This window comes from Acanthochromis polyacanthus, chromosome 8, assembly GCF_021347895.1.
Source record: "Acanthochromis polyacanthus isolate Apoly-LR-REF ecotype Palm Island chromosome 8, KAUST_Apoly_ChrSc, whole genome shotgun sequence".
Classification (NCBI taxonomy): Eukaryota; Metazoa; Chordata; class Actinopteri; family Pomacentridae; genus Acanthochromis; species Acanthochromis polyacanthus.
In genome coordinates this window covers 33,855,215-33,879,645 of record NC_067120.1, presented here as the reverse complement: position 1 = coordinate 33,879,645, position 24,431 = coordinate 33,855,215, and the positions used below count along the sequence as shown (strand labels likewise).

At 39.5% G+C, this 24,431-nt stretch overlaps 1 protein-coding gene across 2 annotated transcripts in view; it reads right to left on the bottom strand.

Annotated features, from left to right (window-relative positions):
* The window catches only part of necab2 (N-terminal EF-hand calcium binding protein 2), a 224,470-nt gene that overhangs the window by 123,126 nt on the left and 76,913 nt on the right, over window positions 1-24,431 (bottom strand). For both annotated transcript variants that reach the window (XM_051951455.1, XM_051951454.1), the window contains exons 4-5: window positions 18,509-18,534; window positions 18,218-18,315 (exon numbers count right to left, since the gene is read on the bottom strand). In XM_051951455.1, coding sequence (XP_051807415.1) covers window positions 18,218-18,315; window positions 18,509-18,534 — 124 coding nt within the window. The remainder of the gene's footprint in view (window positions 1-18,217; window positions 18,316-18,508; window positions 18,535-24,431) is intronic.

The window sequence follows — 24,431 nt, the reverse complement described above, 5'->3', positions numbered from 1 at the left end:
ACTGGTGGAAGTGGCTGCTGGACGTGTGGCAGTGGTTAACAGGAGGCAGCGTGCCCGAGTTTGTTTCTAAACAGAAGGCGAGTCCACAAAAACAAGCATCAGAAACATGCAGCCTCTTCAGAAAGCTCGCCAGCTTCCATCGGCCCACTGAGAGGGAGGCAAGAACGGAGAGGAAGCGAGGGGGGAGGATGGAGGTCGAAGGCGGGGAAGAAACAGTAGGGAGGCGGGGAGGAGGGAGGGGAAAAAAGAGGATGCAGAGAAGAAGACAATAAAGGCGATGAGGCAACGAGAGGGACGTTCTGTATATTGTGTTGGGCTTTCTGGTTCATCTGTGGGTTTTACTTCCTCCCTCAACCCCGTAGTAAATCCCTGAGAGGAGTTCCTCTGCCTCTCTCTCTCTCTCTGCTCTCCTTTCACCCAATTACCCATCTGCCTCCCCCACCTCCCTCACTCTTTCTCACTCCTACAGTCATCTGCATTATTCATGCGTTGGGTGTAACCTCATCAGACCCAGCAACACACACCCAGCTGACAACAACACACACTGTGCCAGTTCTCACCCACTCACAAATTATTCAAGTCAGTCGGTTGCGTATTCGGTGGATTCGTCGGTCGCAGTTCCACCTCACTTTGGCAGAGGACGAGCAGGTAGACACACATATACACAAAGCTCCTACAGCATGCACCATCTCTGACTGGAAATAGTGGATCTACAATTCTAATGCAGGCTCGATAAACAGGCGGGGATGGGCTGAGCTGTGGTGGCTACTACTGTTACAGTGCAGGCTGGTTTTACTGGCGGAGAAGAAACTGACTGAGATCTGCAGGTTTGAAAATCAACTGCAGGGTTTTCTGTGCAATGTCTAGTACTAAAACAAACAAATATGCCGGCCACAAGTACCCTTCCTTTTACTTAAATTTACAACCAGAAAGATTGCATACACAACAGCAAAGTAAAGGTAATCTAATCGTAACAGTTAGCCCATGATAGCTTTGTAAAAACACTGAATGGTTGCTTTTGTTTCTATGGTTGTTTTGACCGGAGCAGGTCAGATGTGAGGAAACAGACACACAAAGACTGGAGCAGGAGAGACACGAGAAAAAAGCAGTAAAAGAAAAAAAAACAGAGCCTCATAACAGCAGTAGAGACTCTCCTACTGACCTAAAATGAAATGAGTGTACATTAATGAGCCAAATAATAAAAAACTTTGTTTTTAAATTATTTGGACTTTAAGTGCACCAGTTGAAAGCTGGACGGCACTTTCGCATTGCCAATGTGATGTATGGGATGTACACACGTGGACAAAATTGTTGGTACCCCTCAGTTAAAGAAGGAAAAACCCACAATTCTCACTGAAATCACTTGAAACTCACAAAAGTAACAATAAATAAAAATTGATTGAAAATTAAATAATCAAAAACAGCCATTACTTTTGAATTGTTGATTAACATCATTATTTAAAAAAACAAACTAATGAAACAGGCCTGGACAAAAATGATGGTACCTCTATAAAAGATTGAAAACTATTTGACCAGAGTGACATGATTAACTCAGGTGTGTCATTTAATTGACATCACAGGTGTTTCCAAACTCATAATCAGTCAGTCTGCCTATTTAAAGGGAGACAAGTAGTCACCCTGCTGTTTGGTGAAAAGGTGTGTACCACACTGAACATGGACAACAGAAAGCGAAGGAGAGAATTGTCCCAGGACATCCGAAAAAAAATTATAGACAAACATCTTAAAGGTAAAGGCTATAAGACCATCTCTAAACAGCTTGAAGTTCCTGTGACAACAGTGGCTCATATTATTCAGAAGTTCAAGACCCACGGGACAGTAGCCAACCTCCCTGGATGTGGCCGCAAGAGGACAATTGATGACAAATTGAAGAGACGGATCGTTGGAATTGTATCCAAAGAGCCCAGAGCAACCTCCAAAGAAATTAAAGGTGAACTCCAAGGCCAAGGTACATCAGTGTCAGATTGCACCATTCGTCGTCGTTTGAGCCAAAGTGGACTTCATGGGAGACGACCAAGGAGGACACCACTGCTGAAAAAACTCATAAAAAAGCCAGACTGGAATTTGCAAAAATGCATGTTGACAAGCCACAAAGCTTCTGGGAGAATGTCCTTTGGACAGATGAGACCAAACTGGAGCTTTTTGGTAAGGCACATCAACTCTATGTTCATAGACTCAAAAACCAAGCATACGAAGAAAAGAACACTGTCCCTACGGTGAAACATGGAGGAGGCTCAGTAATGTTTTGGGGCTGCTTTGCTGCATCTGGCACAGGGTGTCTTGAAAGTGTGCAAGGTACGATGAAATCTGAAGACTATCAAGGCATTCTGGAGAGAAATGTGCTGCCTAGTGTCAGAAAGCTTGGTCTCAGTCGCAGGTCATGGGTCTTCCGACAGGACAACGATCCAAAACACACAGCCAAAAACACCCAAGAATGGCTGAGAGAAAAGCGTTGGACTATTCTAAAGTGGCCTTCTATGAGCCCAGATCTGAATCCCATTGAACATATGTGGAAGGAGCTGAAACATGCCATTTGGAGAAGACACCCATCAAACCTGAGACAACTGGAGCTGTTTGCTCATGAGGAGTGGGCCAAAATACCTGTTGACAGCTGCAGAACGCTCATTGACAAATACAGAAATCGTTTAATTGCAGTGATTGCCTCAAAAGGTTGTGCAACAAAATATTAAGTTATGGGTACCATCATTTTTGTCCAGCCCTATTTCATTTCGTTTTTGACAAGTTTCCAAAATTACGCTTATGTATGTTTCTTTTGATGGAAAAAGTTCACTTTTTTCTGTCAAAAAGTAACATACATAAGCGTAAATTTGGAAACTTGATAGGCCATTTGTCAAAAACGTGCCTAGTTTACTATCTTTTCATATGTTTCTATTGTTAAGGCAATCATCAAAGTATAATAAAATGTCCTTTGATTAATCAATAAAAGAATTTGAATGTCTAGATGATTTGTTACACATTATTATTCCTTAGCTGATTTTTACTCACATGCATCTATAGCCTACTTAATGGTACACCTACTGGTAGCTTCTTAATTTACAAGTGAAACATTATTTACATAAGAAGAGAAGTGAGCTATAGCAAAGCGATGTCGTGCTCCAAGGCTGAACGATGGAAGAAAACCATGTAATCAGTGATCAGTTTCAGTCACACAGCTGCTGAGCTTCGTCCAGACCGTGATGGCAGCCATGAGAAAGATGCTTCGCTTGGTTTCTGACCTCCTTCACCTCTTTCACTCACTGAATCTGACCTCCTGGTTCATCTCAAACTGCTCCTCAAATGCATCGCCTCCTACATTCCTACAGCCTCTTATTTCTTCCTAATCTGTTCTTTGTTTCCGCATGTCGCTGCATTTCTTCTCCACGTCTCTTTTCTTGGTTAAATTCTCCCCTCGGTCTTGTTTTTCTTCCCCATTAACATCATCACTTGCCTCCTCTCCTGATTCTAACTTCGCTTCTTCAACATCCATGGCTACAGCATCCGCCTCCTTGGTTACCGGGGCAACAGTAACCCTGGTCACCAGGTTCTAGAGGCTGAGGGATGCACTTGCTGTTGGGGTTGACACCACTTAGTGATACATGTGTATATAATCCTTAGTATAGTCTTTGTTCTTTGCGCGTTGCAGTTATTTCAGGAATTCCTTCGACTGACTTGTAATAATTAAACGTGCAGTTTATAAACCGTCAAAATGTCATGGAACCCATTAGGTTTAAATCACTATGATGGAATATCTCCTGAGAAGACCTGAATCGTTTTCCTTTCAAGTCACGATTTCTATCATTTTACTGTCATTCAAAACTGAGTCAGTTGTGAAAATCTACAGATTATTTCTTGTTATTTAGTTTACAGTTAGTTTACATTTTGTATTATTTTATTTTATTCGTATTTCTATTTATTATTATTCATTTTTAGACACAATCCCTTGACATCCACTTAGACACTGTGCGTTTTGTATTCTTTTTTGATTTTTATTTAATTACTAACCTCTCTGTAATTGTGTATATTTCACTAAACTTTGTTTATTGTATCTGCAAAACAATTTCCTCCAGCAAGAATAAAGTTTATCTTATCTTATTTCTACTAAAATGTCTTCATTCTTTAATCAAGAAGTTTGAAAAAAATATACGGATGATAATTCCAATGTTTAATGTAACTTTAAGAGTCCGTTCAACCATTTTTTTCTGCTTATCAGGAGTCAGCAGCAGTCTAAGCCGCTTTTCCAGCTGTCCGTCTCCCCTGCAGCGTTTTCCAGCTGCTCCTGGAGATCCCGAGGCGTTCCCAGGCCAGATGAGATGTGTAATCCCCCCAGCGAGTTTTGGGTCTACCCTGGGGTCTCCTCTCAGCTGGGAGTGCCCGGAAAACCCTCCAAAGGAAGGAACCCAGGAGGCTTCCTAATCCAATCCACCTCAGCTGGCTCCTTTCAACATGAAGAACAGCAAATCCACTTGGAACTCCCTTAGGATGGAACAAAATGCACTCAGACTCCATCCAGCTTCTTCTACTATTCCTCTTCTGCCTTTTTTCAGCAACATGTCACTTCATGCATGTTCAGTAATCACCTTCTACAAACCAGTTTCTATTTGTAGTGGTGCATTTTTATTGAAATTGATTCACATGCACCAACAATCCACAGGAAACTATGCAGCACATGATCCAGTGTTCTTGGCTGCATAAATACATTTTACTGTTCAGTCTACTAACTTACCCAAGAACTCCTGCTGCTGGAGCTTCACAGAACAAGCTGAATGCCTTTAATGTGAAGCAGCCACAGGAAACTGAGGTGAGCAATCATGACTGTCTTCAACATTAGAAAGTTGTTTGGGGATTTTGTCAGCTGCTAAATTAAGAGTTCAGGTGTTCTGAACACCTTAAAACCCTCAAAATTACAACCAGCTTTAATCTGTGCTAATCTTTTTGTGTAAAACAACTCATACTTTCTGCAGCAAGTAATTAGGTGAGTTGTAATAGTTATAGAGCCTTTAAAAAGATGTCAAAATTATCAATCAGAAACAATATGACATAAAATTGTTGGCTTTTAAATTCACCCATTATCCTTGGACTAATTGTCGCTAAATGTGCTGTTCTGTCTAAAAACGTAACAAACTCGAAGCTTAAAATTGTGATATTTTATCATAATCTTTGCTCCATTTACAACAAAAATAAACAAAATGTTTTTACCAAATTCTACAAATAAAAAAAATGCATTTCTTGACGCAACCCAGAAATCAGAAATAACTCATTTGCGACCAACAGTCACATGACAAAAATTCTAAGACTTTAAAGTCAGTAAAAATGTAACAAAAGGGAAGAAACAGCTAGAAAGCGTTCATTTTAGTACATATTGTATCATTTGCATATGTCCTTCTGACAATAAAATAATTATTTTGGTGAGAGCATGTAGTGTTTGTACATGGCAGGAGTGGAGGCTGTTTTTATTACTCCATCAAGGAACGCAGCGGAGTTATGTGAGGATCGGTGTCTGTCTGTCTGTAAGATGACTCAAAAACGGACTGACGGGTTTGGATGAAATTTTCAGGGACGGTCGGAAATGACACAAGGACGAAGTGATTAGATTTTGGCAGTGATGCAGCTTATAGTCTGGATCCATGGATTTGATAAAGATTTCTTTATCATTGTGAGATAGTGGCACGGCATCACTGTAACCATGACAACAAGTGAATGCTACGTCAGCTGCCTGCTGACGATCGCATGATTGAATCTCACTGCAAATCCATTGCTGTGGACTTATTTGTTGGAAACGATACAAGGAGCAATTGATTAAATTATGGGGGTGTTAGTGCGTCCATGAATTCCCGCCGCCTGCTACATGTTTAGGTCACACGATTGGATATCCGTACATATGCAAAACACACGCCGGTGCTCAGTGCAAGGTAACTTTTTGTGAAAGAATTCATCCGTCAGAAATGATGCAACGACTGAGCAGCTTTGGTGGAGTACTGTGCTCTCTGAGTGCTTTTCTTGTTCTTAATGGATCAACTAATTGGCTACTTAAGGACATGTAGAACGTGTTATATTTCTCAACCCTACATATTATTTATGACAGCATTATTTATTCATGTATTCAGCTGGATTTCCGACTTTCTTGATTCCCTTTGGCTGCTGTTCGTCAGTTGTGTGCTGCACAAAATGAAACACTCAAAAGGCTCAAAGTTCACGATCGAGATCTGAGCTTCAATGGTGCAACCCCGATCCGGTGCAGCATTCCCAGCATGCCGCGCTGCATATGAACACATGCAACCCCCATTAAATCCTGATGAATAAATGATGAACGCTGTACAACCCTCCACCACACCACCAAGAATCATTGTTTTTGCTTTTACACACTTCATTATTTTACCCATCTTCATTTCCTCAGCCAACTCCTCAAATCAACCTCCTCTTACATCTACTGTGCACAGACCAAAGCGCCTCCCCTCTCCACCGTCATCCACTTCACCTTAATCTTCCTGAAAAGAAGGACAAGGGATGAAGAGCATGAGGAGGTGACTGTTGTGGTGGTGGTGGTGGTGGGGGACAATAGAGCTCAGATGAAAGAGAAGAAGATGAGAGAATGAGGGAGGCGGAGGAGATGGGGAGGAGGGGAGAAAGCAGCTAAAAAAGCTCATGGAGGGTCACTTGATGGTGCGAAACAATTTCCTGAACAGATTTCACAAAAAAAAAAAAAAAACGCAGACAGGCTTAACAAGATTTGAGAGAAACTGTGTGTCTGTAGAGTTGAGCGTGGCAGGAAAGCCTGAAAAAATAAAGTGCTAATGAGAGCGGCTCATTAAACGCTGCATTTACACAGGACAGACAGGAGATTTAATGAATTCTCTATCTCTTTTTTTTTTTTTTTTGCTTCATCACACACCTCACGGGAGGACACGTCGCTTATCTCCACCTGCTGGAGAGCCAATTAAAATTGTTTTCTGGAACCACTTCTGACTCTGATAGTGCCATAAAAGCTTAAAACAAAAAACTGAAAACGAGATAAATAGTTGAAAGAACGCTGGATGCGAGGCTTTTCCACACATTTGCTCCATATCTGTGGATCATATATTTGTTCTCCGTCTGAATCGTGGCGTTCGGAGACGTCATGTGGGAATCTGAGCGAGTTGTAAAGCAGCAGACGGGGAATGAGAAACTCTCCGTCAGCCGTTCCCGTCACAAATTTTTCTCTTCAACTTTGTTCATAACACTTGATGGAAGGCCGTCTTTGATAAATTAGAGAGTCTCGCTGTTGGAAATTAAAGTCGTAGCTACCACAGTGAAGCCTGAAACCGAACAAAGCGGTAAGATACGAAGTTGAATCTGTTTGCAAACATGAAAAACTTAAAAACTTAGCAGAGCGAGATCTTCTGCAAACAAGCCTGGACTGACAGCAACTACATCTGTATCCACGGCAACTGTCGCCATAGTAACCAGGAAGAACTGTTGAGGCGATGCTGTACTGACATAAGATGCAGTGGGATGTTTGAGGCAAAGTTAGCGACTGACATGTTTTAGGTTGAAAGTTTACAAAAAAAACCTTACATTTTTTGAAAGTTCTAGGAGGATTTTTTTGGGCTTTCTTTTTTCTTTTCTTCTGCACCGATTTTTAATGAGTTTCAGCCCAATAAATCCTGTCAACCTCTAGAAGTTTTTAGGGTGTTCTGTGCTCCTGTCACATTTTTTACTCAATGTTTTACTCATTTTTTTCACAGATAGTCCTACACCTCTGTAGAAACGGCACAATGAAGGCAAGAAGTAGAAAGAATTTAAAAATGTATTTTCTGAGTTCTTAAATATAAACAATACAAAAGTCAATTTTATTTTTTAGAAATTTACATGAAATCAACATTTAGTTCCCACAGGTGGTACCGATACCAGAAAAAATGGTGACTCTACATTTTAGAGATAATTTATGACTTACATTTTTAAGTAGTTTCCATGCTTGTCTCTGCTTTGTAAACACTGGCTGCAGTTCAGTCCAGTTTGCGTGAAAAGTCCCTGAATTTTTGTCATGTAGCACTTACTTGTATTTCAGTCACTAATGACCGCCTGGTTAGAGTGAGAAGTGCAGAATTTAGATATTGAGCAAACGACTATTTTTGATGAAATTTTAAATGAGACATGTAGAATAAAGTGATATTAAGCGAGCATATTTGGTTGTTTATCCTGACTGATCTAATAAGTCACACAGGAGTAGGTCAAGACATCATATAACAGCACACAAATGTTGAGATGCTTTATTAAAGGGCTCTGCTCTGTAAATATCAGCATAAGCCAAAGAAAAACCCACATCTGTTGACCTTTAATGGTTTCTAAGTCTTGTTGTCATGGACTAGTTGTCTGGTTCAGGAATGAATGCAAAGATTAAAAGGATGAACTGAGGTGGAATAGATCTGATGCTGTGCTGTTTGGTAAATACTACACTTGCATAAATAGTTCAAGAAATGTGCAGATACACTTCCAGCAAATCATGTTTTTGTCTCAATCGTCAAATATGTAGGGCTGGACCATCCGAAAATCTGATTGTGATCTCAAAATAAATATTTGGATACCACTGTCACGACCTAATATTAGGATATTCAGGTCCAGCCTTACTTATTTGTCAATTATCAGATTATTCAGTTTATTCATCTTTTGCTCCATTTCTAGCTTACAACAAACTGGAATCTTTATTTCTGCCAAATACTAGATATTTTCTACAGTTTTTCCACAGTTTAGAAGAAATAAATCCAATTTGACTTCAAAACAGGGACATATTTGCAATTTTTTCACATTTAACTATGTTAAAACACTAATAACTCATTAAAATGGGTATGGAATAAGTAGAAACTGAACAGATTATTCAGTTTATTCATCTTTTGCTCTATTTTCAGCTTATAACAAACCGTAATCCATATCTATGCCAAATAAAACATGTTTTCTCACAGTTTTTCCACAGTTTGGAGGATTAAAGCTAATCTGGTGCCCACAACAGGAACATATTTGTAAATTTTCTCACAATTTTGTTGTGTTAAAATACTAAAAAAGTCACTAAAAAGAGTACACAAAAATAGAAACAGAAGGTAATGCATCTTTGCTTTATTTCTAGGATATAACAAACTGTAATCCATATTTACTGTTATGAATACACGATTCCTCACTTTTTTCCCCAGTTTTGAGGGTTTACACTAGTGTTGTCCCCAAAACAGGGACATAGTTGATTTTTTTCAGATTTTGTTGTGCTAAAATATTAGTGTCACTAAAATGTGTACACAATAAATATAAACAGAGCAGATTAGTCAGTTTATTCATCTTTTGTCTATTTCTAGGTGAAAGCAAACTCTAATCCTTGTTTATACCAAACAAAACGTTTTCTTCCAATTTTTCCACAGTTTAGAGGAAACAAAACCAATTTGCTTCCAAAACAGGAACATATTTGTGGATTTTTTTTCCCACAATTTTGTCGTGTTAAAACACTAAAAAGTCACTAAAATGGGTATGGAATGAATAGAAACAGAACAGATTATTCAGTTTATTCATCTTTTGCTCTATTTCTAGCTTGCAATGAACTGTAATCCTTATTTATGCCAAATATAAAAATGTTTTCTCATTGTTTTTTCCTTAGTTTTAAGGGTTAAAACTAATGTGCTTCCCAAAAACAGGGACACATTTCTATATTTTTTCATATTTTATTGCATTAAAACATTAATTAAGCACTGAATGAAAATACAAACGGGTAATAAAACAGATTACACAGTTTGCTCAGAAATCCTTCCATAGATGAAGATAATCGTGTCTTTGGAGTGCTTCCTTTGTGTGTGAGCAGGATAATTAGAATTAATACCTGGACTGATCTGACGTGAGGTCAGAGGTGATTGGGGTTTATTAACCAACACTAATTACTTTATGATCGGCTCATTTGCACAAACTCATGAGCCTCTTTGGACGGGCGGCGCTAACTGATACCTTGACAGTCCAAAAATAATGAATACTGCATGAAATGAATGGAAATATCACATTTGCATGAATTATTAGTCGTCCCGTCGGGAGCAGGAAACGGAGGATGACGGTGGATCCTCTGCTTCCTCACAGTGTGTCCGGCTGCAGATAAACTTCTCCTCAGGGGATGGACACACATACAGATGATTTACAGCACTGTGTGGGGACTAATGGCCTCCAGGACCACGCGGACATGGAAGTGGCGACTGTTTTATTCCAGGATCAGCCCTCAGTCTGTAATTGTATTTGCAGCGTGTTGTGTTGCACAGACTTGGCAGCAGCACAGCAGGGCCGCCGCTGCCGCCGCCATATGAGTTTCAGCCGAATAATCTGGAGACCTATTTTACTGCAAACCGCCCCTGGGTGCCAAACCCTCTGCTGAAGAAAAAAAAAATCACTTTTGTACAGTACGACGGGTAACTGTGGAGGACAAAGCCTGGCTTCCTCTCGCACTCATTCGTCCTGTGTGTCTATATTTGTTAAGGTGGATGGAGAGCCAATCAATTCTCGCCGGGTTCTGAAAGGCCACGGCTCCGACTGCAGCCTTCTGCTCAAACTAATATCACGCTCTGTCTTCTAGCTCCACCTCCACCGCCTCCTCACATCTGCCTCAATTTGGAGATTCTCTACAGCTTTTACATGGTTGTTGTCCAGAAACACCCTTTTTTGAAAGTGAAAAAAAGTAAAAGCAGCCCACTGGAGGTTTTGCTGGTTTCCATTTCAAGGTATGATCTTGACTGTATTTTGACATCTACAGTGAGGATGATGTTAGACCGGGTGTCTTTTAAGAACATGACAGAATGACAGCGAGAAACAAAGAGACCGTGAGAGGAGTGAAGTAGATGGGAGGTGATGATCGGTGCACAGGGGGAAAGAGGAAGAAATGGACGTCACTGATGCTAAATTCAGCAGCTATGGGTGATAAATCATGCAATTTTTGGCAGTTTTGTAAAGAAAAATGCCCCTCAAAACCCTTGTTCATAAGATACCATGATGTTTTCAGGAGCTGATGGATTCGCCTCAAGTCTAGGATCCCTGATAATTTCATTAAACTACCGTCCTGACAGCAGTTCCTTTTCAAAGGTGGATTTATGCCCCCCAGACACAACTGGATGATCACCACACTTCACTCTGTGGCAGAGAAACATACAAAGATGTAAAAAATAAAGTTTCACAGCACCAGTCCACTGACTTCTAGGCTGTAATTCCTGCATGTAGATCAGCTCTCAACAGTCCACTCAGACATTTACTGAGGAGCCGATAAGCTCCAGTTTCCCTTTGAAAGATTAAAAAAAAACTCGTAAGGCATAAAATATTCAAGGAGTTGAGCAAACTGCAAGATAAATTACATAATTTCTTACATAATGTCGAGTGGGAGCTTAAAATTGGGTAGTTAACACCAAAACCTGCCACTGGGTTTGAAAGGTTGATTTTTCTTTTTTTTTTTTTAAAAAAATCACCCAACTTGTACCATTCATGAGAATCAGAAAGTGTGAAAAAAAAGCATAAAGCCATCAGATTTTGAACTTTCAAGAAAAAGTTTTCATTTTTCTTAAAAAAAAATCACATTATTCCACATGCCCAATGTGGACAATTTACAAAACTAAAGAATTTGCTGTAACCAGATTCTGTAAAAAACTAAAAATTCTGTGTTCCTCTGCGCAACCAGGAAGCCATTAGCGACTCAGCTGTGACCAACATGACAAAAAATAAATAACTTTCCAGCTGAACTGAAGGCTGTTGTGGTGATTTTGTCAGCAAACAGTGTCAATATTGGGGCTTAAATCTGAAAGAAGCCTTCCAAAACTGCTAGCATTAACCAGATTCTGCATAAAATCAAAACATACAATAAAAATCCTGCATTTATTACAGTGATTGGGGACACCATTAGTTACTGACTTGTGACAAACAGTCATGTATCAATAATTCCGGCTCTTTTCAGTTGAAAACTGGGCTGAACTGCAGGATATGTTTGAACAGACCACAAAGAAGAGGACAAGAATGAAAAGAAATTAAGAATGTGGGTAGTAAAACATCAATGTTATGTCGAGACACCATTTTCCTCTACATTGGTAACACTTGGATAAACAGTGCACATATTGATTCCTGTCATTTTCAATTTTTGTAAAATGAATAGGAAGGAAACCCAGCTTTTGTCTTTTTCTCTTTTATGATTGTTGGCTTCATAACTGTGTCATACTGTAATACAGACATTTGTTAGTTCTCTCCATAGTTGTGCTGCTTCCATAGAGGTGCAGGATTTTATATTGCTGTGAAAAATGAGCCCACAGTGAGAAAAAAATGTAAAAAAAAACAAAACAATAAACAAACAGAAATGACTTGATGTTCAGAGGGTTCATCTGCATCATGTGGAGGTGGAAAACATATTAGCTTTACAGCAGCCAATAGTACAATCAACACATCCTGTTATTCATGACCAGTAGTAGTAATTAATTTGTAGTAATTAGTAGTATTAGGTATTTCCATAAAGATACAGATTACTTTTCAACTGAGTTAATGCCTCAGATTAAAACCGTTTATGGGACAAGTGATCTTATTTGGTAACATCCGCACACATTAAATATGGCATCGCTCCCGCCTCTTAGTGCGGTTGAGAAGCATGTGGTTTTCACTCAGCCATCTTCAAAGATCACTCTGCATTACAGAACATAAAATCATGGCATTTGACCAATCAGCAGAGGAATGGAACCTGTCAAACTTTTCCGAGGAAGTTGGAAAAAGACGGACTTGCAGCTTGGTCCTCTTCAATATTTTCGGTTAAAACGTCAAAACTAAACATGGCTCGTTGACGACACTCACACATTTTACAGCTCAATGACGATATATACATTTCTTGGAATGTGTTTTTTTTTAACCACTAACGAGCGAGGAATCATATATGGTAAGTTCATCGACATTGAGTTTCAACACGAAAATCAAAAATTTGGAAAAGTGTCACAAAAGTAAAAAAGTCTCATGTCCTCCAATAACGCTCTACGATTGAAACTGTGAAATTCAAAGTGTTTCAATGAGTGCCCTTTAACCCTTTAAGCTTCAGTCAATTCCAGCCGTTTTCAGTACAAAAAATCGCTAATATTCTATTTTTAAATAAAAAAAATTACGAAAAATACAGGGAATATTGGACGGGCATCGCGAGGTGCATTTCCTTGAAAATGACCGATTCGGGGATTTTATACCGACTTCAGGACATGTTTTGGATAAAATAGTTTACTGGCTTGTGTCATCTGGATGTAAAAGGTTGGATTATGGCCGTTTTTTGTGGAATCTTTTTTTTTTTGTGTGTAATAATGAACCCGGAAATGTGAGTCGCGCTGTGTGCGTTGAAGCCGTGTATAGAGAACGGATGGATGAATGTTTGTTTTTGTCGGACAAATGTGTTTTTGTCACCCGCTGTGGTAATCGCTTCTGAAAGTGGTTTATACCGGCGGATTCATGAGAATCTAAGCTTTCCATCAGCGTATAGTGTTTGTATAATCGTGTTTGCAGCCGTCGGACATTCTTGAAATTCCTATGCAAATTAGTAGGTGTACCGCCGGCGGTACACCGAAGTGCAAAGGGTTAAAGGGTTAAATGGATAACACTGAAAGAAACTGCATTCATTGTGACTAAAATCATTCCAAATGTATCATGGAGAATGAAAATCTATCTACTATATTCAGACTTCTCAACTAACTACATTCTAAATATCCATCTTTTAAATTCGGCTTCCACAGCACACATTGTCAGAGAAACTTTAACAATTTTAATCTTCTTTTGCTTTAATTTGAAGGTGCAAAGAGTGCCAGGAGTTTGACGAAAACAAAAAAAAAAGCGCAGTCAGGGAAAAAAGCAGAGTGAACATAAGAGGCAGAAGAAGAACCAAAGGAGGTTTCTACAGAATAAATTCTAAAAAATGAGTGACACCTGCAGCCTCGAACCTTCATTTAAACCTCTTCTGCAGCAAAGTCTGCTCAAAACACACGCTCGCAACCAAATGTCTGTCAATATTTGTCTCGTCAGCAGCTCTCCGGTTCGGCAATTTGACTCTTTGAGCCGAGCACAGCGCTGCTCACTTCCTGCAGAAGGCATTATAATGATATCAGGGTGTGTGTGAGTGTGTTACAGAGGGAAAAGGACAGCATGAATGAGGGGGAGAAGAAGAGGGAGCAGCGGCAGAACAAGAGAGACACTCGACTGATTGATTAAACAATGGCTGCTCATTAGAGAGAAACTAGCTGCAGGTTGTGTGTGCGCGAGAGTGTGTGTGTGTGTTTGTGTGTGTGTTGCCGGATAGCCTGAAGCTGAGAGAAAGATAAAGACGGAGCTGGTGGATGGAGATATAGACACACACAAGCAGGATCCATGAACATGGGTATCAGAGAGTGGCTGTGGACCAGCTTCTATATATAGAACACAGGGAAAAAAACTGGGATAACACATTACTGTTGTGCAGCTACCACACATACACACACACACACACACACACACACACAAAATCACACACACATGTACTCACAAACACAATCTGAACCAGTGGGCCGAGGAGCAAGCGGCTCTGTACGAGAGGGAGACTTGACATACCATTATTTTGCTCATGTTCACTAGCCTAGCCGCGCTAGACCCATGCTCTGAAGACACAAGGGTCTAGGAACTCTCGACAGGGAGGTAGGTGGGCTAAAAGGTTGTCTTTCAAATCCCTCTGCAGCAATTGGGTAGGTATACAACCAATCAACGCAACGAATAGGCTCCGAGAGCGCCGGAAATCAGAGGATGCGGTAGTTCGGTGAAGCCTTATTTATACAGTCAATGGGTGAAGTTCAAGTATATTACAGACATGTTAACAGAAAGATTATACAGAGTCGGTGCTAATGGAGCTCAACGACTGTTGTCGTTTTTGTTGTCGACCCCGGCAGAGAATTAAATTAGTTGCCGTGGGTTGTCTAGCGCGGCTAGACTAGTTGTTTCCGGTTGTTTCTGTCAGAATCGTCGCGCCTCTGTCATCACTTAGTTACGCCCGCCTTCTGTCTCTACACTTCATGGTGATTCGTCCGGCCAGTTTTAGGAGCATCCAACCGCGAGGCTTACCAAGGGTAACTAGACCCACCCTAGCAGAGAATTAAATTCGTTGCCGTGGGTTGTCTAGCGCGGCTAGGCTACATGTACACATCATTACACCTGATCTATGGCAGCGATATACATTACGATGTATGTTCAGGGGGTTGTATGTGGACGTGCTGCCTGCACTCATGTGGCAAACACACACACATTTTGTTGTCAGGGACTGGAGTTTAATACAGTCAAACAGAATTATTGTTGTTTAGCTTTTATGTCTGCTATTGTACTGCTCTTTCAGGTTCCCTAGCAATGTAACATCAGGTTGTGTTACAAGCCATAATTAACACAGTAACGGCTAAATCTCTTTCCTTTAAGGTCTGCTGTGAGCTTTCTTTTCCCTTTTATCTGCAGCCACACAATGCACCACAATGTGAGCGAATGCTGCATAGAACCTGGTGATGGAACTTGTTTTAAAGGTAACAATATGTGTTGACTGTTTTTTTTTTTTATGTCAGAGTGTAATGCAACTTAAAAAAAGAGACCTTCCTCGAACAGCATCTAGACTGAGTTGCAGCAAAAATTAGAAGGATGTGTTGCTCCTGGTTGTCTTTCATAATCAACAGTGTGCAAGACTTGATCAAATCCGGCTAACACCAATAAACAAAAGTCTTCAACTGCAAGATTCTGATGTAAGCACCAAAACTGTGTTTTTTGAGGAAATTTCTAGTCCAACAGGAGCATGACTGATGTGCAAAGATGACTAAAGATCAACAAAAAGAGAACGTTCGTTTCAAGAATGGAAAAAAAAAAACGTAAAAAGAACATCAACATGAGTCAAACTGTGATCTCATAACCAACCCTATGTTCATTTTCGTCCGTAACGGCAGTACAATTAGTTACCTCATCCTTCAACATGACGCTGGTCAATCTCACTAAAGCTTGATTTATACTCCTGTGTAGAATCAATACTAAGTCTACACTGTAAGTGGCCAATGTCATAGTCTGCATTTCTAATTGTGTGCAAAAACACCAGTTAGCAGTGGGGTTTCCATGTCACTGTTTGTAGTTCAAACACTGAAAAGGTGAATGCCATGCTGGAGTTGGTGCCGAGAATATTTGCAACGCAGAGAAAAATGAAGACGTCTGAACCAGCTGAGTCCATGATTGGATTGGTAGAGCTATTAAAAATGGCATCTGGCAACACTGGCACATTCTGGCTCCTGTGTTTGTATCGTGAGCCAACCAGATCCAGTTCAAGCATATTGCATACTACATTTAGATTCATAAAAGCGTTATCTTTGGGGTAAACACAGCATACTATAATACCAAAATACTACCAAATGGACTAATCACAGTCATCCCAGATTGTAACTAAGTGTAATTAGTGGTTACTGGCTAATATTAGGCTAAAATGTAGGGTATGCAGCAGTGCAGATTCTACACTGAGGTGTAAATTAAGCTTAAGTCTTACAGACGCCACGTCAATGTTTCGCCAATGCATGCTACCGTTCAAAAGTGCGGGGTCACCCTGGCAATATCTTGTTTTCCATTTTTATTCATGTACTAACGCAACTGCACAAGAGTTTTCTAATCATTAGTTCACCTTTCAACACCACTAGCTAACACAATGTAGCATTAGAACACAGGAGTGATGGTTGCTGGAAATGTTCCTCTGTACCCCTATGGAGATATTCCACTAAAAATCAGCTGTTTAATGTGTAAATAGTCATTTACCACATTAACAATGTCTAGATTGTATTTCTGATTCATTTATTGTTATCTTCATTGAAAAACCTGCTTTCTTTTAAAAAATACGGGCATTTCTGAGTGGTCATAAACTTTGATGGTAGATAAAAAGCAAACACAAGCCAAGTGTAGTTTACTGGTGGTTAACAGCGTCATTGAGGGCTGACTATATTTAAAAAGAAAAAAAATCATACTTTTATGTTTGACAGATACTGGAAAAGTGACATGCGGCAAATTATAGTAGAAATGGTAAATGTGCTTTTCAAATTTTATTTTTTTTACACTGAAAAAAATCAGCAATATCTGTATCCCCACAAAGCTACATTTTATCCTTATAAAAAATACAGCTTCTAATCAATCTGGATTTTGCAGTTGGCTACATTGCAATTTTGTTAATATTTTGACAAGTTCTCCAGCTCTACACTCATTGATAACAAGGCTTTTCTGAACGTTACACAGAGAACCTGTAAAAGAAAATTTAATTTTTTTTTTTTTTTTTTTTTACTACAGGCACCCCAAACCCCAATCTAAACACCAGAGTCGATCATGGAATATACATCAGCACAAACCTTTCCCAATTCCATATTTGTATCTGTTCTTACATAGAATCGTGCACAAAATGCTGCAAAATGGCCCTCAGATGTCCTCCTAACACATGGGATTCCTTTCCTACCTCTCGATTTAACACTTGTTTGCAGGTCTGAGGTCAGTTAGCCTTATACAGGTCTCTGGCATGGTGCTCCTTTACTAGCTAAACTGCCAAAATGCTCTCTGCTTGCCAACATGGAAGCAACTGTCTACAAGATTAATCAATAATAGCCTACACATGGTGGCGTAACCAGGTACTACGGCAAATCTACAATACTTGAGGCGTGTATTATTTGGGAACAAGGTATTCTGTATCTGTATAATAAATATAAAATGAGTCAGATCAGATCAGCAGTAAAAAGACAAACCTTGATCAAGACATTCCTAATTGTAACCTTATGTAATTCCCTTAACAATTTTGCACTAGGCTCCTCTACTCCAGAAATTTTGGGAAAAAAAGATTAAACTTTGCTTTCACACAGAGCTTTTTTGCTGCATAAGTAGGAAAACCTCATTGAAAATCCCATTAACTTTTGGAACTACACGGAATTAGCTGCCTGGACTTCAGACAAGGTGTTTCAGGCAGGTATTAAGCAGTGTTTTCTGTGGGAGCTTTGTATGTTTTCAGATCTTTTATTTGCAGAAAACAAGCTACTGCATTGCAATAAAGGGAAAAATTTTAAAAAATCCTTCAATCAAATGTGTTTTCAGGGTGAAAAAGTGTGTCGTCTGTTCAAGTTGAATGAAAAGACAGAATAAAACTGTCGTGATTAGAAGAAATTCTGTCACCAGCCACCATCCCTTTCTCTTTACAAACTCCTACCTTTTTGGTGAAGTCCATGGCTTTGAGGATGGAAAGGTTGAGCGTTTCCAGCGAAGCCAGAACTCCCTCGTAGTCCCCCATGTGCTTGGCAAAGTAATCTGTTTTACACACACATATAAACGTGCACAACTTTCAGAGTCACGAAATAGTTTGTGGCGGTTAGCCCCAAAGTGCTATTACTATCGGATATTTTAAAGGAAAATAATTGCATTTCAACTGAGAAGCCGTTTTTAATAATAGATAAGAGTGGCAGGGATATGTGTGTGCTGTGTGCGTGGGCAGTCGACTTACCACAGAGTTCCTTAGTGTCAACATTACTATCACAGCACAGCAGAGGAGAAGAAAAGGAGGGTCGGAAGAAAAGGAAAGCGGGAAAGAAAAGGAAACAGAAAGCAGGGTCAGAAACAGAGGAAAGGCTTTTTGTTTTCTGCATACACACAAAGAGTTTGGCAGGCACAGAGCGATCTAACAAGACTCTCTGACAGGACTCTGAATCAATCCGATGCCATCATTCATGCTCGGTTCGCCGTGCGGGGACTCATTTGGCAGCGAATCCTTCACTGGTGCAAAGGAGACTTTCCCTGGTTGACTGACCAGGAGAGAAAAGAGGAGGACGAAGATGAAGGCAGCAGGACGACGCAGCCAAAAGAGGGATGAGATGTAAGTGATGATGGAAAGAAGTCTGAGCCAGAAGAGGAGCTGAGCAGAAACACTCCATCTGTCCATCGTAATAACAGATTACTGTTCAGTAAAGCTGCACGTAAAATGACAACTGGAATGTCGAAAATAAACACTGTAAAAATGCCATTTGAACATTTTGTCGATCCTTGTTAGACAGTCTTGAATTATTAAAGACCTGCATTATTTTATTAAGTATTTCACATGCAGGGCGTCTGCCAGAATGAATCCTGATCCATTACTGTGACAGATGGTCTTTAAAAACGTCCAACAAAAGCTCAGCTTTACTCAACGTTAAGTGCGTTTTCATGTTTACTGATAGCACATGTAGTTTAAGTTGAGCTGGGAGCTTAATGACAGGATAAAGATTCCCCAACTGCTAACTGGCTAAAGTAATAAGTGGCAGATTGTTTACTACCTAAACTGTATTTTCAGATTAGTAATATTTATGACTAATTGTGAATACTTTAAGTGATTCAAAATATATTAAGTGATAAAGTAGAAGGTGATGAGAGATAAAAGTATAGTAGATTTGCTGTAGTACCTGCGTGAACCACCAGTGTTCAATGAGATGGAGTTACATGCGTGTTTGCTGACTGTCCAAAAGGACAGTGTTATACTTTGCGACTACACAAAGATCTGCTAGGTTGTGGTTCATCATCTGCTTAAGTCTCACAGAGTTTGTCCACATGCAGACCAAAATTTGTGCTTATACGGCAAGTACACTGCAAGGACAGAAGTGTACATGCGCAGCAGTGTTGTGCATATGCAAGGGAGAATTAGGGATTAACTTAATGGTACATTTCCACAGGATCCGTTCTTCTCACATGTAAACACACTGCATTTGAAAATTGCCCGCTTGGTGAGCGGGTCACTAGTGGGCCACTGCATCTTCACATGACAGCGCTGAAGCTTCAGTCTGGTCGATGTTTCAGACCAACATGGCGGCTCGGTCGTAAACTTTCAATTTTATTATGAAAACATTTTAGCAAAAAGTATTTCTGAAAGCATGTGAAACGAGACATAACCTGTGCAGTTGCTGAATCTGGCCTCATTTTAGTTACACGATGGCTAGTTTGATGAAAGTTTCACAATGCCTCCGTTCGCTGCATGGAATTTGCATAAAGCAGAAGTCAAGTCTATTTTATGCATACGAGCTCTGGAGACCCACTGTTTGCAGCTCGAAACGCACCACAACAGAACCAGCATGCAATGCGGTGCGTTTCACAGACAATAAATGGAATGCATGAAATTGATGGATCCTGTGGACACATGCCATGAGGTTTTCATAAAACAAGTGCACCTCTCTGTTGTCTAACAACTAACTATCGCATTCATATTGATGAATTCTGCAGCATGAAGTTGTGAAAAGGCGTCCAGTTTAGCTACTAACTGAGCCTCATGCTAAAGCTAACGAAAGACTTTCAAGTGCTAGGACAGACCAGTTGCTAAGTCCCTGTCAGCAGCTAGAGCAGCTAGACTAATTCTGTGCTTCCAACAACATTTGAACTTAAGTATATTATCCAGCCTGCTCTGAGTATAAATACATTACAGAGTTGTCAGTAAATTCAAACAGACTTCCTGGACTGCTAAAGTTGCTGCAACAGTATTTGTGCACATCTGTTCCAGCTGAAACAAGCTTAAAGTCAATCCATCACGTAAATCAGCTATCAAGACTATTTTGACATCAAACTACCGAGAAGAGATTAGTAACATTACATATTATCTACTGTGGATAAGTGCAGCTTGTTTGCAGTGTTTAATACTTTGGATGAAGTTAATATTTTTTTAGCTTTCAATTCAATAACTTGGTGTTTACTCTAGCTGTTCTGCAAATCAGTCTGAAAACTGAGAATATTTTACTCTGAGGATAAACTCTTACTGACTCAACAGTTTTATCAGCATATGAAAAAGCCTACCTATTTTGTTCATTGTATCAAATAATGAATTATTAATGCTGCTGATTATCAGTCAAGCAACCCATTTAAAATTTATATTCCTATTCTAAATGCAAGCTGATTTTTCACAGATCAAACAAACTAGTAATTCTCATCATCACTGCGAAGGATACAGCCACCTTAGGTAAAAAAAAAAAAAAAGTTTACATAACAAAACCAAAGGAAAGTGCTGACGTGAGTCTTCCATGCAGTTTCTCATTCATGTCTGCAGGCCAGGCAGAAGCAAAGGTGTCGACGAGGTTCATATCAAAATGAGATTAAATTAAATAAGCGTTCATTAAGTATTATTGCTCGTAAAGTGGCGCTTCAACAAAAGGAGTCAAGAGGGGTTGAAGTTGACCTGGGATGAGCGTTATCCTGAGAGATTAAAGGCTACAAGTGTGCAGCCAGTTTTATAAACCGGTGGCTAAAAGAGATGCATGTTCACCATTATTACAGGAATTATGGGAAATGTAGTGTTTTTGTAGCTGGATCCACACTCAAGACTACAAATCAGTTGATATCTGCACCAAACTTGACAATTCAGTTGCTCTTATGCTCAACTTTCCTCTTATCAGAAGAAGAAATATAGAGTAAACATGAAATAAACTCTTAATTTTATGTAAAAACACCAGTGTTTGAAAGTCATTTTTTGTGTGTAAGCAAAAAAAGAGCTATTTGTTTTCAGTAGAGCTGCAACAATCAATCAATTAGTTGTCAACTATTTTGATAAGACTAATCGGTTTGACTAATTATTTAAGAAAAATAGATTCCAGCTTCATAAATGTGAGTATTCTCTGGTTTCTCTTCTCCTCTGTGACAGTAAATTCATTGGGTTGAGGACAAAATGAGACATTTGAGGGTGTCGTGGAAATGCTGCTCTAACTCTCATTACTTTAAATAATAAAACAAACTGTGTGCTTGGCTGTTGGTAAATTCATTCCACAGCAATTAGGAGAAAGTGACAAATTTTCCAACTCCTCTCTCCCAGAGAGGAATAATGACGGCTTGTTTACAATGTAACAGTGAATACAAACTCTTTTCCCATTGGCTTGTTGTGGATTAGCCACTTATGGTTCGATTTAATCACCATGTGAGAAACTTTAAGTCCTGCATTCCTTCAGTTAACCAAATAAGAATCCTTGGACTGAATCTAGTTACTATTATTATTATAACACGGATTAGTTTAACCTGTAAGCGTTTAGTGTCCCTAAAAAGGAATAAACACTGAAGAAACTAATCATGACCAAATAATTAATATATAAATAAATGACAGCTTAACAGCTTACAATTGATTTGACTTCACTGCACGTCACCCTGGGCTTTGGGAAACATCAGGCTCATTTGAGACCAGTCAGATCTACACAGTTTCGATTGCTGATGTTAGATTTGTGTCCGACTTGATCCCGACTTGCTCTGGTCAGCGTGAGCAACGATAATATCGGGAGATTGAGACGCTGCAGTTGCTCTCCAGTGACTGCACGGCCTCAAGGCATGATGGGAAACATCTGACTCACCTGATTTCACAGCTGATTGGTGTAGATACTGTAGATTTATTATATTTGACAGAAACTTGCCATCTTAACTTATTCACAGAGATTTTAAATGGACATATACTGATTTTGAAGGTTAATTCTGCATGTGTTGTTGATGTTTATCTGCCAGAGGGGCTGAACATATTCAGATCACACTTAAACTGCAGACAACATGTAGTTTCAGGATATGATTAATCTTTTCAGCCCTGCTGCAAATTCATTGACTCCAGGGGCATCATTTAGATTATTTATTCATGTAACTTTAATCAGTTTTCAGCTTTTAAACTCTTTGGACTTGCAGTCTGCTGTTAGTCTTCCTTCTGTTTCTTTCGTATCTAAACCAACTATTGTTCAACTTCAACTCTTTTACTACCACATAGACACAGCATTTAGATGTTTTTTTTTAAACAAACGTGTTCTCAAACTGATTAAGCGATTAATTTAAAGAATTAACAGCTAATTGTATAATCATTTATACTGCAGATTCACTCCAGGTGCATAATTTTTAATATTTATGAATGATAAAACTGATTTAATTGTTCATTTGAATCAGCTTTCAGCTTTTAAACTTATTTGACCTGCAATCTGCTGTTAGTTTTTTTTTTTTACATTTATTGAAAATTAATTATAAATTTAGTTTTATAATAAATGTCTTGTTTAGTCCAAAGATCTTCAGTTTAGTGTCACAGAGAAAGAAAGAAGCCAGAAAATATTCACATTTAAGGAGCTGCAATCACAGAAATGAGACTGTTTCTGTATCTTGACTAAAAGTATCCTCAAACTACAAGAAACGGAATTTAATCAGGATGATCAAAAACATTAAGACTTTCCAGAGAAACGGGGATTTTTAAGTAGAAGACACATTAGAGCAGAAATGATGCACTAGTGCTGCAGGTTTTATAATTTCTGCATCACCATCAGACTTTATTTTATACCTTATTATTTATCTTTTACCTGTAAAGTGTCAGAAAAGCACCATACAAATAAAATATATTATTATTTTAACACTGCACTGATATGAATGATTGAAAGCATTTAGCAACACCAACATTTGTGCTAAGGAAGGTACGGATTGTTAAAGTAACATCTGTGCAGATGTTTCAGCCCTCAATATTGGAGAGATTAGTAATAACAGCTGTTGTCCTGCATATTATTATACTATGCTACTGTATTTGCCCCAATAATCAGTGCTGTTTCTTTATTTATGTAGTTTGAGAGGAACAGGTTGGGTCTCATTTGTGTACAAACTGATGTGATGCTGTTTTTTACATGACAATTCAGGTAAGATGAATCAACGATGAACAGAGATCACAGCCTGTGTAGCATTTTAAAAATGGAGACTCTGTACAAACTCATACATTCGTCTGAGAATAATAAATCAGTTTGTTTCTGTGAGTTCTCTACAGTCTGAACGTTTTACCTGCTGCTGCCTGCTTTCGTCCAGTTTCTGGGTGAAGTGCAGTTCACCTAGAACAAGCCTAATGATCGACGCTTTGCACCATTTTCTGACATTTTACAGAACAAATGACTTGCATCTGTAGATTTAAGCAACTTCGGACTTGCTCAGATTCCCTCAGCTGCCACTATATTCTCTGACAAACTGACTTGCAGGTGAGTTTGTTCCTGCATTTTAGTGAGAAGTCTGTTATTAGATGCTAATTAAAGTGATTCTGGAAGCGACATAAGCTGAGATTTCTTGGTGTTCCTCCTCTACGGCACAAAGTTGGTACATGGAGTAAAGTCAAGCCAAACAGCGACAGAGATGCCAGAAAAGGGGCTGAAGCCAGGAGTGAGTGACAGATGGAGGCAGGATGAAGAGGCAGCAGAGTGATGAAACCGTGACAGAAAGCTCAAGAAAACAGGCTGAGAGGGGAAGAAAGCCGAAACCGCCGAGCGACAGAGACAGACGAACGACCGGAGGCAGGACAGCGTTCAGTCTCTGCCTCCGTCCAGCCTCCTCCACATCCATCAAAACTCCTGCTTCAAACAGGAAACGCTTACACCATCATTTCTGCTGCTACTCGAACCAATCAATAAGCTTATCTGCCGTCACGTGACGATGAT